Source organism: Ranitomeya variabilis, chromosome 6 (genome assembly GCF_051348905.1).
Source record: "Ranitomeya variabilis isolate aRanVar5 chromosome 6, aRanVar5.hap1, whole genome shotgun sequence".
Classification (NCBI taxonomy): Eukaryota; Metazoa; Chordata; class Amphibia; order Anura; family Dendrobatidae; genus Ranitomeya; species Ranitomeya variabilis.
Window position 1 is genome coordinate 67,245,457 of NC_135237.1, and position 18,000 is coordinate 67,263,456.

General features: G+C 41.7%; 2 protein-coding genes across 2 annotated transcripts in view; one reads left to right on the forward strand and one right to left on the reverse strand.

Annotated features, from left to right (window-relative positions):
• LOC143781788 (protein NYNRIN-like) overlaps positions 1-18,000 on the forward strand; it is a 1,337,202-nt gene that overhangs the window by 653,485 nt on the left and 665,717 nt on the right. The window lies entirely within an intron of this gene.
• Positions 9,305-18,000, reverse strand: part of RBM33 (RNA binding motif protein 33) — a 165,473-nt gene continuing 156,777 nt past the window's right edge. The window contains exons 19-20 of the mRNA XM_077268611.1: positions 11,067-13,431; positions 9,305-10,997 (exon numbers count right to left, since the gene is read on the reverse strand). Of these exons, the coding sequence (XP_077124726.1) occupies positions 13,383-13,431 (49 nt within the window). The 3' untranslated portion in view covers positions 9,305-10,997; positions 11,067-13,382. The remainder of the gene's footprint in view (positions 10,998-11,066; positions 13,432-18,000) is intronic.

Here is an 18,000-nt window from a genome sequence, read left to right on the forward strand (position 1 = left end):
GTAATTGATGCAAAAGGAGCCCTGACCAAGTATTGAGTGCATTTACTGAACATACATTTCAGTAGGCCAACATTTGGGATTTTAAAATCATTTTTCAAACTGGTGTAATTTACTGAGATAATGACTTTTGGGTTTTCATTGGCTGTAAGCCATAATCATCAACATTAACAGAAATAAACACTTGAAATAGATCACTCTGTAATGACTCTATATAATATACGAGCTTCACTTTTTGTATTGAAGAACTGAAAAAATAATTTGATGATATTCTAATTTTGTGAGAAGCACCTGGTTTAGTGGCAGTGTGAAGGGATATTAATGAGAGGCAGTGAGGAGGATATTACGAAGGGGGGCAGTGTGGGGGACATTATTAAGAGGGGCTGTGTATGGGGATATTATGGAGAGGGGCAGTCTGGAGGCATATTATGGAGGGGGCAGTAAGGGGGAATGTTGTGCGCAAGAAGCCCAGTGAGGGGCAATTATTTATTTAGTGGTGCAAGCTTGGCAGATATTTATGTGTATGGGGCAATATGATAATTTTAAAGGGACTCTCAACAGAATTTGGAGGGAACAATTTTCAGCCATAGGGGCGGGGTTTTCGGGTGTTTGATTCACCCTTTCCTTACCCGCTGGCTGCAATATTGGATTGAAGTTCATTCTCGGTCCTCCATAGTACACTTCTGCGCAAGGCAAGGCAAGAAAACCCCGCCCCTATGGCTGAAAAATGTTCCCTCCAAATTCAGGTGACGGAGTCCCTTTAAGGGCACCATGTCAGGATGTACTGATGAAGACCGAGAAGAGGGAAATCTGGAAAGAAGAGCTGTGGAAGAGAAATCTCATCATGGCGTCTGTACTACATGGAGACGAAAAGTATGGGAATGATTCCAATCAGATGTCACCTATAAGGCACCTGGGTGTAAATGTTTATTTGTGATTACTGACTATGTCTCATCAGTGCATTGGGCCCTGCATGGTCCAGTCTGATAATTGGGAACAGCAACTCCCTGTATCTGCGTACCGTTGTTAAGGACATACTGGGAATTGTAGGTTCACGCAATACAATTATACATGGGACTGGCCTGACATTACAATTGATCGCTGTACTATGCTTGGTGCTGTACACATTAACATGCACACAACACTTGAAATCCTCAAACCTTAGATCTGGTGATGTATTAACATACTGATAATGGTTCTGGAAATTTAATAATGAAAGTACCCCTTTAAAATTTTGTGCAACCCTTGGGATTGGTTCAGTATGGCAATGTACCGCTTAAACGAAAAAATGCTGTTCAACCCTAGAGTTGACACAGAATGATTTTTGTATAAAAGTATACCTGAAATATGATGAACATGTTCTTCTACAAACTCAATTTAACAGTTTTCAAACATTTGGGAAGCCTCTCCTTATAGACCACATGGATTGTCACTGAATTACCTACTTCCAAGTCTATTAATCCTGAATTTAATGCTACAAATATACACAAGCGTCACTGCCACCTGGTGGCCACGTGATCGTAAACCAGAACTTGCAGTGAAGTTTGCTGTGAACTTCAAAGTAAGCTACAATAAAGCATTATACTTTTATGCTATTATAGTATTTTAATTTAATGATGCTGAATAGAAGAGATAGTTTGTGTTGTCCAGGGGTAACATAACATGTTCACCAATTTCATTTGAATAAAAAAAAAAAAATTGTTAAGGTCTTTCTTCTAAATATTTTACAAGTTTTCTGCGTAACAAGTGGCTTACACATTCTATAAGAGGTCTACGTTGGGTTCCATCAACATCAGAGAATTTCCGATCGGCACCAGTGACAGCTGACCGTCAGCGGTACTGATGTCTCTCTACCAATCAGATTAAAAAAAAAAAGTAGTGGCCAACTCCTTGGTAAAATCTTTGTCCTAACACCCCATAAAGAAGTATAAAACCGTTGGCAAGCGCAGCATAACCATAAACAAGAACAAAGGACACACCATCAAATGATTACAAAACAATCAGTGAAAAAATAATTTTATTCATATATTTATCTAAAAATTGTAAGTGCATCACAATAATAAAATACATACGTTTTTACAAGAATATACATTATTATGTTGCAAAAAACAATGAACACACCGTGTAAAGTTAAATATTTTATTATAAAAGTATAAAACGGAATGCGTTGAAAATGTTCAAGTTTTATTTTAAGTACATTTATATGTGTAGATAGCAGCATTTATTGTAATTCTCAAGTTTTATAAAATTGTGCAAAAATGTTCGCGTCTCGCTCTTGGGGTAGATTTCTACCCAATTAAAGTTAGTTAAGGTTTGAGGCTAGGAAGGATCACATTCAACTACAGGAAGTGGAACTCCGAGGTCAATCAGAATTTTTGTAAAGTGCAAAAAATAAATTAAAAATAATACTTAGGAAACATTTACAACATAAAATAAGAACATGAAAAGAAAACCAGGAATGACCAGAACATGTAAAATCAGCAGCAGGCTGCTCCAATACCTAAAGAAAAGAGAGGTCAAATAAAAAAAAAAAAAATACATCGTTAGCATCTTTTTACTCTGGAGCTGTGAAAAAAAAAAAAAAACTAAAAAAAATTAGATGGAAAAAAAGTATTATGGTTTTAGCATGTGAATTATAAATGTGGTGTTGCTAACATGTTGTGCTCATCTATCCTAGGTTTTTTCACCACTGCCTCAGGTCTCTTGACCCAAAACATTGCCATATTCAGTTACACGAGTCCTACCCCTCACCGAAGCCCCATGTTGCCCTAGACATTTTTAAAGTCTACTAACACCCCTGAGCCAGAAAAATATATCTCATCACCAATACCACGTGATACCTTTAAAGAAGCACTCCCATTTTTTAAAATTAAATCTGTGTATATATACATGTAACTTAGTGTGAGTGTACCAATATTCTCACCTGCTGCTCCCTCCGGGATCCAGTACATTTCTGCTCCTCTTCTCAGTGACATCACCACACTTCACACCAGCCAGCTCACTCTATGCCTGACCCAGCAGTCTGTTTTACAATTTAAGCCTACGCAGCCTAGTATTGACTCTCCAAAGGGTTACATTGTAAAAAACACGTCTGGCTCATTCAGAGCACATTGTGATTTGACCAGTATGCAGAGCGGTGACGTCACTGAGAAGAGGAGCAGAACGATGCTGGACCATGGAGAGAGCAGCGGTAGGTGAGTATATTAAAATATTCACACATTTAATAAAAAAAAACATATACATATATATACAGACATATATATACAGTTGTGCTCAAAAGTTTACATACCCCAGCACAAGTTTTGCTTTCTTGGCCTTTTTTCAGAGAATATGAATGATAACACCAAAACTTTTTCTCCACTCATGGTTAGTGGTTGGGTGAAGCCATTTACTGTCAAACTACTGTGTTTTCTCTTTTTAAATCGTGACAACCCAAAACATCCAAATGACCCTGATCAAAAGTTTACATACCCTGGTGAATTTGCCCTAATAACATGCACAGAAGTTGACACAAATGGGTTTGAATGGCTACTAAAGGTAACATCCTCACCTGTGACCTGTTTGCTTGTAATCAGTGTGTGTGCATAAAAGCTGAGTGAATTTCTGGGACCCAGACAGACTCTTGCATCTTTCATCCAGCCACTGACGTTTCTGGATGGATTGTGAGTCATGGGAAAAAGCAAAAGAATTGTCAACAGATCTACGGGAAAAGGTAGTTGAACTGTATGAAACAGGAAAGGGATACAAAAAGATATCCAAGGAATTGGTAATGTCAGTCAGCAGCGTTCAAACTGTGATTAACAAATGGAAAATAAGGGGCTCTGTAAAAACAAAACCACAGTCAGGTAGACCAACAAAAATGTTGTCCATAACTGCCAAGAAAATGGCTCGGGATGCAAAGAAAAACCCACAAATGACATCAGCTGAAATACAGAACTCTATGAAAACTAGCGATGTGGCTGTTTGAAGATGCAACATAAGGAGGAACTTGAAGTAAAATGGGCTGCATGGTCGAGTCGCCAGAAGAAAGCCATTAATGCGCAAATGCCACAAAGTATCTTGTCTACAATACGCAAAACAACACAGAGACAAGCCTCAAAACTTCTGTAACAAGGCAATTTGGAGTGATGAGACCAAAATTGAACTTTTTGGCCACAATCATAAGCGTTACATTTGGAGAGGTCAACAAGGCCTATGATGAAAGGAACACCATTCCTACTGAAAAGCACGGAGGTGGATAGCTGATCTTTCGGGGATGTGAGAGCTACAAAGGCACAGGAAACCTGGTCAAAGTTGAAGGAAAGATGAATGCATGAATACTGGAGGCAAATTTGCACTCATCAGCCCGGAAGCTGCGCATGGGACGTACTTGGACATTCCAACATGACAACAATCCAAAACACAAGGCCAAGTCAACCTGTCATTGGCTACAGCAGAACTAAGTGAAGATTCTGGAGTGGCCATCTCAGTCTCCTGACCTCAATATCATTGAGCCACTCTGGGGAGATCTCAAGCGCGCAGTTCATGCTAGACAGCCCAGGAATTTACAGGAACTGGAGGCTTTTTGCCAAGAAGAGTGGGCAGCTTTACCATCTGAGAAAATAAAGAACCTCATCCACAACTACACGGTATTAAGAAATGGGGTATGTGAACTTTTGATCAGGGTCATTTGGATGTTTTGGGTTGTCATTATGATTTAAAAAGAGAAAGCACAGTAGTTTGACAATAAATGGCTTCACCCAACCACGAGTGGAGAAAAAGTTCTGGTGTTATTATTCATATTCTCTGAAAAAAAGCCAAGAAAGCAAAAATGTTGCTAGGGTATGAAAACTTTTGAGCACAACTGTATATCTATCTATCTATACACATTTTATACTATAATATACCGTATTTTTCGCTTTGTAAGATGCACTCTATTTCCCCCAAATTTGGGGGGGGAAATGGGGGTGCGTCTTACAAAGCGGATATACCGCTTACCAGTACCGTTGCAGGCTGGGATAAGGGGGTGTCCGCCGACGCTGCCCAGGGTGATGCTTGCGTCTCCGGTGCTGCGGGGGGCTCTGCCGACATTTTGTGAAAGGCCAGAGACCCCCGGTAGTTCGTCCATGCTTTCCTGTGCGACGGACTTCGGGAAAATGGCCGCCGGGAGGCGGCGTATGCGCAGAGAAAATTCTCGGCACCAAGATCTCGGGAGATGAGATTTCAGCGCTGAGATCTCATCTCCCGAAATCTTGGTCCCAAGATCTCCATCTGCGCATGCGCCGCCTCCCGGTGACCATTTTCCCGAAGTCCGTCGCACAGAAAAGCATGGACGAACTGCCGGGGGGCTCTGGCCTCTCAAACTATCGGCAGAGCCCCCCGCAGCACCGGAGACGCAAGCATCACCGGAGACACCCCTTGTGGCACAGGACACCTGCACACCCCCTCTTCCCAGCCTGCAGCAACGCTCCACTCGTGCCTATTCCAGCAGCGACCCTGGGTCCCCCTTCACTGCAGCCACACCCCCCCCCCCCCCCCGGTAAGCAATAAGACGCATGGATTATAGGAAGCACCACCTCAAAATCTGGGGTGCGTCTTATAATCCGGAGAGTCTTACAAATCGAAAAATACAGTATAAACATACACACACACACAGGAGTGCTTCGTTAATGGAGAATAGAAGACCTGTAGAGAAAAGGAAATTTAGTTTGGATGCTTCTTTTTAAATCCTGCTGTAAAGAAAGGGTTTCACATTAGGACCTGCAAAAGAATTGAAAAAGTTAGCGGTAAACGTGTACATTAGTCTACAAACCTGTACAATTTATAGCAGCCGTGAAGGCCACCTCAGCATGAGCAAAACGCCAATTCACAGTAACAATGAAAAACAGATCACGGATCTAGATGATCCTTTCCAGCCATAAGAACATCCTGAGCATAGAAAACAACACGATCTAATATAAATCAAACCTGCAGATAAGAACACATCTTGCGCATATTATTAACCTACTGTAAGACCAACCCATAGGATTGAATGTAAAGAGCCATCAGCCTTTCTGCATTGAAAATATCAATGTGAAAATAACTCTAAGACGAGCAAAAGTGATCAATAAAATACTCCAAAAGGTTCACAGAAACATAATAAATAACATTTAGAGAAAAGTATATAAAAAAAAAAATCTACTCCTGAGTTCTTCACTGGTTTTGATGAAGCATAAGCACAGCAGCACATGACCTTACCTTATTGTATAATATTGCATGAAGGGAGAGGCAGGGTGACTGCGCCCACTGCTTTACACTAATACAGAATGGCAAAATCTATGTTACTAAGTGCACGTAGTGTCATTGTCAGCTACAGAAACTGGATTCTACATGTACAGATGGAATAATGCAAAGAAATATGGATGTATTGATCATTACACATAGCCAAGCCCAAAGTGCACACAACAACATATACTATTTTACCATGGGAAAGCGGTAGAATTGATCTAATTTATAGAATCGCTATATTCTTATATATCGTTTTATGCATAGTTCGGGAAGGCAGTTTCTGTTATTCTTTAGGATTTAAATAATGAGGTTGTCTACTTTTGTAAGAAGGGGTCCGACTTATTAAAAACAAAACAAAAAAAAAAAAGATGATAGTCTCACCCTGTCGCCACTGGTCTTCACTTCCTGGTTCAGTTTTGGCATACTAAAAATGTCTGGAAATACCTGCTCAGCGGCGACATTGGTCTCTGGTTGAGCAAGCATTTCCCATCAATCCTAGGTTGTTGACACTGGACCAGGAAGCCCAGACCATTAATAGTTATATAACAGGAGCTATGTGGATTGGTGAGCTCGAGTATTACAGTAGTCATTTTTAGCGACAGGACAACTCCTTTGAAAATGAAAAACAGTGTCCTCCTTTATTGTACTTTCATTGTCTTACACAATGTATTAACTCTGTAGAGCGAAAACAAAAAGTGGCGTTATAGACCTCTGATAATATCAGCAAAATTTTAACAACTTGGGTCACTAATAGTGTAAAAAAAATTCTATGTTACCATTTTCAAAACTAAATTGTTAAAACGACCTTCCTTCATTTACCAATATGGTGTTGCCCCGTTCTATCACTAATTTAGAAAGTCACAGACTGCCACAAAAAAAACATTGCTACCAAAAACTTCCATGGCACGGTCAAAAGGTGTGCATTATTATCAAAAACTGCTGGCCTAAAAATGCAATATATAAAAAAAACAAAACTAAACTGTTATTTATCAAATGACTAAAAAACATTTCCAAACTAGTATTAATCTTGAAGGACTGAATGCGGTCATGAAACGAAAATGAAACAAAAAACACTGGATATGGGTATGAAACTAAAAGAAGCCCAAAAAAATAAATAAATTAGAATAAGTCCAGAAATAAATATTCTAACAAACAAAGCAAACAAAAATCCAATTCCGCTGCTGAATAAACCCAGAGATAATTTGATAACAATCAAGCCCTAACGGAAATAAACTATGATGGAAATCAGACAATTTTTGGATTTTCGAACAGTTGTCTTGCACTGTAGACTTCCTGTCGAAGGTTCAGCATTTATTTTGGAGACATTATTCTCTGTGAGTTACTAATAGGAAACAATGTTCATACAACAAAGGCCAATATCAAGCCCTTCACAGTGATATAAACTGCAGATTATGAAAGGTACAGTTATAAGATCGCCTGTAACACTGATACAGATGAAATCAAATAAAAAAACAAAAAGAAATGAACAGAAAATGGAAGTATAAATGACAAATGCTTAAAGAACAAAAGAAAAGTATTAGCCTAACATAAAAGAAAAACTGTGTCCTTGTAGGTTTTACGCAAAATACTATAATGAACAAATACACTGGTCTGGGTAAAATTGGTGACTTACTAATTATCTTTATAAAATTCCAGAACTATACAAGAAAAACAGAGTTAAAGAGATCTCAGAAACAGAAGTCCAAGTAACACGGGTGTGCAGCAAAATCTTAAAAGTCTTTTTCGGTATGTACAAAAAGGTTTAGATTTGCAGCTTGCATTTGGGTTGAAACGCACAATAAGAGAACACAGATAATGGTTGCTCTACTTCCTCGAGGGGCATTGTGTTTGATCAAACAAACTTTGGGCCTCGAACAGTAGAAAAGACTTCTAGACTAAATCACCAAAGCCTGAGTAAAAGGTCCATACCTTCTAAACCATTGGACTTAACCGAGTGTAATGTGCAGATGATGAGAAGAACAAGGTCCACCATTTCTTGAGATATTTAGAGTTCTCTAAAAAACGGTTTTGGGCCAAACCTAGAGTAAGGCAGCAGAAGAGAATTTCAGACTTTCCAAAAGACCATCAGAGAAAAGGACATAGTCTGCTGGTGGACAGCAGTATAATTCTAGGACACGGATTGGAGATTTGGAAAGGCTCTTGCTGGAGAAACAGAACTGATGGGAACACTTTGGGCAACCATTTGCAATCATTTCTCTTAGTAAAAAATCACATACCCAAGACACTAGGCAACTATAAAACAAAAACTGTGTCCAAACGGCAAGATCTAATTCAGCACCGCCCACTTCAACCTTCGGAAATGAGAGGCGCTGCTGACATGACAATAGTTGGTCGCTTCTCAGGTATCGTGCACTTGTCCTATTAATTAGAGAAGGTTACGCTATACCTATCGATATATCACCATCAGGTGCCATGTCCCAAATGCGTAAAGAATAGGTGCCAGGCTGGATATTCCTATTAAGCATTTACAAATTAAAAAAAAAAAATAAAGAAAAAAAAATAAAGGAAAAAAAACCCTACAACAGCCAAGAAGTTATTATATACTCTTTCACCTCTTCTATTTTCATTTCAGGGTTCATTATTCCAATAATAAAGTGGTACAAACAAACAAGAATAAAGCGAGCTTTAAGTGAATACTCATCTATAAGAGGAGCCATCTGTGCAGATTAACGTCTTATATCTATAAAAGGATTGGAACCAGTTTTCTTTAAATAAATAAAAAAAAGAAAAAGAAAAAGAAAAGAAAAAGCTCCAAATCCATTACATCAACATTTCCTAAAACTAGAAAACTCTGAATGACTTTGGCTACCAGAGGGAGTTGTCTGCATACAGTATTAACATTGACGTTAACTGTATAAATAGTATGCAATGAGGCCGGGTTCCCACTCGCATTGGTCTGTGTATGGCTGCGCACTTCCTCCCTTACGCTCCGCCGAGGGAGGTAGTAGGCAGCCATACGCAGACCAGCCAAAGTAAAGTGTGAACTTAGCCTAAGACCCTTTCAGCAGTGGCAACCAAGAGAAATTTTTCTTATTTTTTTACACATCAACTAGATTTCTATACCAGAAACTTGAAACTCTACTCACTGTAAATCTCTATATTACGAAAGTAGACATTGGCACAGACCCTTTGCACTTTTTAGACAAAAACAAAAAAACAAAACATCTGGTACGCGAAGATGGACAATTCACTAAACAGGGCAAATCCTTGCAAATACATGGCAAGTCCTTGGCCCTATAACTCAGGAACCATGGAAAATAAAAACAGAGCATACTTATTTCCCCCAGCAGGACCGCTCCAGCGATGTCTGCGCTGTTGTTCCCAGAGGGTGGCGTGACATTGGCTGCAGCAGTGACATGATAATCAGTGGCCTGTGATCGGCTGCAGCTAATCAACGTTGCAGCAGAGAAGATGTTCGCTCTGATGAGACAGTAACAGCTGCAACCGGTCAGCAATAGCCGATTTGTCATGTCACCGCTGCAGCCACAGTGTCACGCCACCCTCTGGGAACAACAGGGAGACATCACTGGGATGGTCCTGCTGGGAGAGGAGAGTATAGATTGTTTTTATTTTCTAAGGGGCCATGAATTGACCAATAGTGAACAACCCCTTTAATTAGCAAAGGTGATAGGTTCCATTCACCGAAGGGTAATGGCTTCCACTTATACGTAAAGTCATGGCGCTTTAGTGCATCCACTACCCAGCTAAACACAAATGCTCGTGGGCAAACTGTAAACTTCTGGGTTAGTTGGCGGCAAACAGAGACTTGCTTTCCATTAAAAGTACTGGAAAGTTTGCCAAAAACTCTGATTGAAACCATCAACGCACATGTTAACAGAGCGTTACTAAACTTAACCAAAACTGGATTACTTCTTTCTCCTAGGCGGAGGCTGGTAAGATAATATTGCTGCTTTACGCCCGTTGACGAGGTGTCTTCTCTATAGAGTACACCCTGGACTTGGACTCCAGCAGATCTTTACATCACTGAAGCAATCATCTAAGCAGACGTGTCAGACGGAGCCAGCTTTAGACTTATCAAATAATAAGGGCTTAGGATGAATTTTATGGAATATGTAATCAAAATATTACAGATTTTAAATAAAGTTCCTAAAGCCGCTACTTATGACGCGACTTCTGTTGGATGCACCCTCCCAAGACGCTGCCGACCTACGAGAGGTTTCCCTGGCCCCCAGGTAAGTAGGGCAGGTGAAGGCGGCACAGCGATCAGATCCGCTCACAGCTACACGAGAAGGCAATCAGCATTCACAGAGGGAAAAGCTAGAAACTTTATGCACATACTTGGTGCATTTTAGCCTCATTTCTTATTAAAGAAAACAACAATAGAGCAATATGGCTCTGTTCACATTAAGGCTTTCCACCTGATGCCTGGTATTTTTGATGGCATGTATGACTTAGTTTGGAGCACTACTCCTGGCGTGAAAAATACAAGATATCCATATAGAAACCTTGAAAGTTACTAGAATTCGTCAACCTCTACTGAGGATCCCCACGACTAATGCGAACGGAGGCCACTTCTTTCAAAGTGCGCAATGCAAACCAACGAGGCTTGTACCCTGCAATATTTACTACCATCTAAGGGGGCGCAAAGTTTTAATAACTTTGCTCATGCATAGTTAGAGATGGCGGATATATACCGCTCATGCACAGCTGGAGATGGCCGGTATATACCTCTCAGGCACAGCTGGAGATGGCGGGTATATACCGCTCATGCACTGCTGGAGATGGCGGGTATATACCGCTCAGGCACAGCTGGACATGGCGGGTATATACCTCTCAGGCACAGCTGGAGATGGCCGGTATATACCTCTCAGGCACAGCTGGAGATGGCGGGTATATACTGCTCATGCACAGCTGGAGATGGCGGGTATATACCTCTCATGGACAGCTGGAGATGGCGGGTATATACCGCTCATGCACAGCTGGAGATGGCAGGTATATACATTACCTCTCAGGCACAGCTGGAGATGGCGGGTATAAACTGCTCATGCACAGCTGGAGATGGCATGTATATACCGCTCAGACACAGCTGGAGATGGCAGGTATATACCGCTCAGACACAGCTGGAGCTGGATGGTACATACCGCTCAGACACAGCTGGAGATGGCGGGTATATACCGCTCAGACACAGCTGGAGCTGGATGGTACATACCGCTCAGACACAGCTGGAGATGGCGGGTATATACCGCTCAGACACAGCTGGAGATGGCGGGTATATGCCGCTCATGCACAGCTGGAGATGGCAGGTATATACCGCTCAGGCACAGCTGAAGATGGCGGGTATATACCGCTCAGACACAGCTGGATATGGCAGGTATATACCTCTCATGGACAGCTGGAGATGGCGGGTATATACCGCTCATGCACAGCTGGATATGGCAGGTATATACCGCTCAGACACAGCTGGAGATGGCGGGTATATACCGCTCAGACACAGCTGGAGATGGCAGGTATATACCTCTCATGGACAGCTGGAGATGGCGGGTATATACGCTCATGCACAGCTGGAGATGGCGGGTATATACCGCTCAGACACAGCTGGAGATGGCGGGTATATACCGCTCAGACACAGCTGGAGATGGCAGGTATATACCGCTCAGACACAGCTGGAGCTGGCTGGTATATACCGCTCAGACACAGCTGGAGATGGCGGGTATATACCACTCATGCACAGCTGGAGATGACAGGTATATACCTCTCAGGCACAGCTGGAGATGACAGGTATATACCTCTCAGGCACAGCTGGAGATGACAGGTATATACCTCTCAGGCACAGCTGGAGATGGCGGTTATATACCACTCATGCACAGCTGGAGATGACAGGTATATACCTCTCAGGCACAGCTGGAGATGGCGGGTATATACCGTTCACATTAGATATAGACATATTGTCTAAATGATTTTACAACAGACTGATTGCGTTTACCCTTTTGCACACCTCTCCGATACTAAAGGTTACAGCACTGACTAAACAAGTTTTTAGAAATGGTTTCTAAATTGAGCATGAACCAATGTGCTTAAAGGGGTTGTCTGGTATTAGAAAAAAAAACAAAAAACACCATAGCTGCTGTTTAGAACAAACAGCGCCACACCTTTCCACAGGTTGTGTGTGGTATTGCAGCTCAGCCACTTTAACTTCCATGAAGCCAAGCTGCAATACCACACACAAAATGTGGACCAATCTCTCATGTTTTTATAATACGCAACACATTAAATGGCTGACACTATTACCCGGTTTCAGCAGATTAGTACCTGTATCTATATATGACTAGATATGGACAGAAGAAGGGATTTCTCTCTGGTATCTTCAGCGATGCACTAGTTACATTTCTTGGAGGAAAAGGAATAGTAGAAATGAGTCTGCAATCACTCCAGAGCAGCGCTCTTAATATTACCATCAAGCGACAATTATCAGCGGGAACACTCTTTTCAAGTATAGAGATAATAAACAGGGTGAAGACCAATTCACAACAGGTATTTCTTTCTATTCAGAACATCCTGATGTTCCTAATTTACCCAAACGCTTCAAGACTAATGGACAGTAGCTCAATATCCAGTCAGAAAGTCTATAGTAGAAGGAATGTGCAGAAAATAAAAAAATGTCCTAAATACTACCCTATGCCGGGACATAAGAGACATTATGAGGACACTGAGCCAGTCAATGTCATTATTAATGTTGTAATGACTGACACCTAGTCTCATTTTTAGTAAAGGTGCAACTATACTTGCAGATAAAGGACTATTCTAGAAATTGTCTGTGGGAATGTTTAGTGGTGTGAGGTCGTATGTGGGATTACTGATGCCCTGAGGAGAAGAGTAACCATTATCATGCATTCTTTCCTACAAATTAGGTTTGTTGTGACTTTTGCTTTTTTTCCCCCTCGATAAGTCTGAAATGAGACATCCTTACATGCAAGGCTCACAAAATGCTACATGGCAAAGATCCATGTAGGAAAGTCTATAGAGCACATCTCCGTCTTATGGGTTTACTAGAAGTCTCCTCCGAGTCGCTTTCTTGAGTCATCAGATCCAAAAGCAGGAGACATTGCAGAGTCCAGAGTCTCTCTTCATCGGACTGTCAGCTGGAGATGAATGTTCTTTCATTCGGTGACCAGAGATACGTTGATGTGTGACAAGTCTATCATGTGCCTAAAATGGTTTAGAACAAGTTAGCAGATTTGGAATCATTCACTCTTCATGTCGAGCGCAGCGATGTTACGTGGTCCCTCTAAGTAGGTCAAAGCCAAAACCAAGAACATATTTTGTATATCTTCGCTCTATAAATTCACAATAGTCAATTTCAGTTGCGATCACATTATACACTGCTCAAAAAAAATAAAGGGAACACTAAAATCCCACATCCTAGATATCACTGAATGAAATAATCCAGTTGTAAATCTTTATTCATTACATAGAGGAATGTGTTGAGAACAATAAAACCTAAAAATGATCAACGTAAATCACAACTAATATCCCACGGAGGTCTGGAGTTGGAATGATGCTCAAAATCAAAGAGGAAAATGAAGTTACAGGCTGATCCAATTTCAGTGGAAATGCCTCAAGGAAATGATACTCAATAGTGTGTGTGGCCTCCACGTGCCTGTATTATCTCCCTACAACGCCTGGGCATGCTCCTGATGAGACGGTGGATGGTCTCCTGAGGGATCTCCTCCCAGACCTGGACTAAAGCATCCACCAACTCCTGGACAGTCTGTGGTGCAAAGTGACGTTGGTGGATGGAGCGAGACATGATGTCCCAGATGTGCTCAATCGGATTCAGGTCTGGGGAACGGGCGGGCCAGCCCATAGCTTCAATGCCTTCATCTTGCAGAACAGCTGACACACTCCAGCAAATAATTTCCATCTGTTGTCTATTCCATTTGCACAACAGCATGTGAAATTGATTGTCAAACAGTGTTGCTTCCTAAGTGGACAGTTTGATTTCACAGAAGTTTGATTTACTTGGAGTTATATTCTGTTGTTTAAGCGTTCCCTTTATTTTTTTCGAGCAGTGTATTTAGTGAATACGTTCAGCCTATGAACAGGGAAAGCTCCAGGGGTGTACGGTGGATGTAGCCATAGGCCCCCAAGTCACCCAAAGAGAGAGCTTTTGACCCCAATTCATGTCAAATCACATACTTTTCTTTTCGTAATGACAAAAAGTAATAGACAGGATTTTCCATAGTACAGTTTTTCTTTCTTATATTGAGGCCAATGGATGAAATATAACACTATCACTTTAGAGAAGCATATTTTTGAGATATACACTTGGCAAAACTCCCGAAAAATACCTTTTGAAGACATGCGAACAGTCGTAACAGCTGATACATGCTGCTCGATCCAGGGGAAGCATGTCTCAGATGCTGACTATGTTCTCAGGCATGTATGGTTGACTCAAACGCTCTGGCATTTCCCAGAAAAACAGTCTAAAAGCCACTAGGGACCAAGTCACCAAAGGTGGTTCTCCAGCAGCTTCTCACCACCTGGTGCTCTGGAGTCGCAGGTCTTTGCTTATAAGTGCACACAGGGAGAGACCGGTCACTCCAGGGGAACTAGTGGGGAGAAACCGCCAGGGACCTGCCTGTCCGACTAGTCTTCTCTGCAGCTCGGTTCCCAGATGCTTTTAAAGCATGTTTTTCTCTGAAATATTTCAGCGTTTCGGTGTCAAACATACATGGCATAGATAATACAGCCAGTGCATACTGCCTGTGGTTCAGGCAGTATGTTACAGCTCTCAGGTTCTCTTAAAAATTTGCTGCATTGTATATGTTTTTGCTTTTTTTCTACATGGGCACATTGGATACTGTCTCCACAGGTATACGCTAGGGAACTCTCCTGATATTGCCAACATAAAAACCCAGCAGTATCATACACTGGCCATTCAGATAAAAAGGCCAGCCATATAATACAAGTACCAGGCCAGATCTGCTCCGACTAAAAGGGTAGCTCCGGAGGGAGCCCCTGTCATCTGTTTGTCCTAAAAGATCATATGACATATCACACATACTGCTCACTAGCACCCAAAGACCTTGTTGTTTTCGTTTCTAGGCTGTACATTTTTTTTCATGGCATTTAAAGGGAAACTCTGGTGATTTCCTACGAACACCTTCATAGTGGCCAACCAGTCGGTAATACTGGTGGTGCTTATTGAGGACATACCATCAGAACTTGCACATCCAGGAAGTCTCCAGAGAAGGTGGTCACTGGTTCCCAGTGCTGAAGTGGAGAGGAATTAAAAGATAGAATTTTCTTAATTTTAATAAAAACATTTTTAGAAAAGGGCTAAAAAAATCTGGTTCCAGAGTTTCTCTTTGAAGAGAACCTGTCAGGACCTTTTATCTCGCTAATTCACCATTACTGGTTTATAGTGCAGGGGATTAGGTTTCTACACATGTCTCTAAACAAAAACTTGTGTTCATGGTTTATTTTCAACCACCTCCAGACCGCCCATAGACTTTAAACGTGTGGGTGGTCCCGCTCCTACTCTACAGTGACGTTCTAAAACATCAGTGCAGAGTAGCACAGCTACACACGATCATGTAGCTGCCAGGTCCCATAGAGAGGGCTGAGAGGATTTATTACTGTCCATGTCACTTCGCTTGCTGTATACAGAGCTAAACAAGCGCTGTGTGTGCAGTAATAGGGAGCGCTGACGTCACATCCTCCTTCATACACGGCGATCATGTGATCACTGTATACAGGAAGAGAGCAGGAGCTGCTGGGTCATAGGAGACGCAGCCAGCAGGAAACAGGATGAAAATGCAAACACTTAAATATTGACATGTAGCCCCAAAAAGGTCTAGGGGGAACAATGTGTAAAATAAATGAATAATTTAAACATAGCTTTAAAAAAAAAAAAAAAAATGCCACTGTCAATCCAAACTGCTGTTACTATAAAAGTGCTCAATATATTAAATTGCTACAGAATGGGGAACAAACTATCATTTTTTTAAGGGTGATTTAAAAAAGCAAAACAAAAATGTGAAAAACAAACACTTATTTCACCATTGATATAGCCCAATACCAGGGGTATAAAAAAAGGAATATGACCGCGACATAAAAATGAAGCCACGTGTATCATGAAAAATAGACTAAAAAAATTACGTATTTTTTGGACTATAAGACACACTTTTTTCATTTCTCTTAAGTATCGGCACACGTGACCGCCAGCAGCAGCATTCAGGCGGCTGACAGTGCGCGCTACTGAAGAGGAATGGATACTCACTGCTCTCTGCGATGAACGGTCCCGGTGAGTATTCCGGCAGCTGCGCTCTGCTTGTGAGCAGCACATGATGTCCCTGCCATGCGCTGCTTACAAGCATTAATCAGCTGCCGACACCGGAGCAGGGCGCTGCGACTGCGAGGGAGCGGAGGAAGGTAAGAGCAAAGGTTTGTGTTTTTAATCTTATCTGATGGGGCCATGGATACCAGGACTGGAATGGGGCCAATCATACCAGCAAGGGGATGGGGCCAATTAATCATACCAGAAACTGGATGGGGCCAAATCAATCATACCAGGAAATAGGATGGGGCCAAATCAGTCATACCAGGAACTGGATGGGGCCAAATCAATCATACCAGGAACTGGATGGGGCCAAATCAATCATACCAGGAACTGGATGGGGCCAAATCAATCATACCAGGAACTGGATTTGGCCAAGTAATCATACCAGGAACTGGATGGGGCCAATCAATCATACCAGGAACTGGATGGGGCCAAATCAATCATACCAGAAACTGGATGGGGCCAATCAATCATACCAGAAACTGGATGGTTCCAATCAATCATACCAGGAACTGGATGGGGCCAAATAATCATACCAGGAACTGGATCGGGCCAAATAATCATACCAGAAACTGGATGGGGCCAAATAATCATACCAGGAACTGGATGGGGCCAAATAATCATACCAGGAACTGGATGGGGCCAAATAATCATACCAGGAACTGGATGGGGCCAAATAATCATACCAGGAACTGGATGGGGCCAAATAATCATACCAGAAACTGGATGGGGCCAAATAATCATACCAGAAACTGGATGGGGCCAATTAATCATACCAAGAACTGGATGGGGCCAATTAATCATACCAGAAACTGGATGGGGCCAATCAATCATACCAGGAACTGCATGGGGCCAATCAATCATATCAGAATAAAAATGGGACCATGCATACCAGGACTGGAATGGGCCAATCATACCAGAATAAGGATGGGGCCATGCATACCAGGATAGGGCTGAGGAGACCATATTTACCAGGATAGGTGATCTTAAGTACAGAATTGACCACATTTTTGCTTTAGTGTTTTTTTCTCCTAATTTCCTCCTTTCCTATGTGCGTCTTATGGACTGTTGCGTCTTATAGTCTGAAAAATACGGTACTTGAATATCTGAACAAGAAATTACTTACACTTTAAACTGTACGTATAGGAAAAAAAAATTGAAAAGGTGCAGTCTGTTGAAAAAAAAATAAAAGTGTATGGTGGGTGCCACATGCTAATTACAGCTGAAGAGTCATGGGGTGGTGCCTCCCTCCCCAGTGGTCACATGAACCAAGCCCTTTTTGATAGGCATGCTCCATCCTCCTGCAGAGCTCCGGCATCCGCTTTATCTGTGCACTTCGTATAAACTGGAGGTGGTTTAGGACAATCCATTCCATCCAGAGCCACAAATCAAGACAAGAAAGAGATGGTAAATATGACTGATTGAGAGAACAA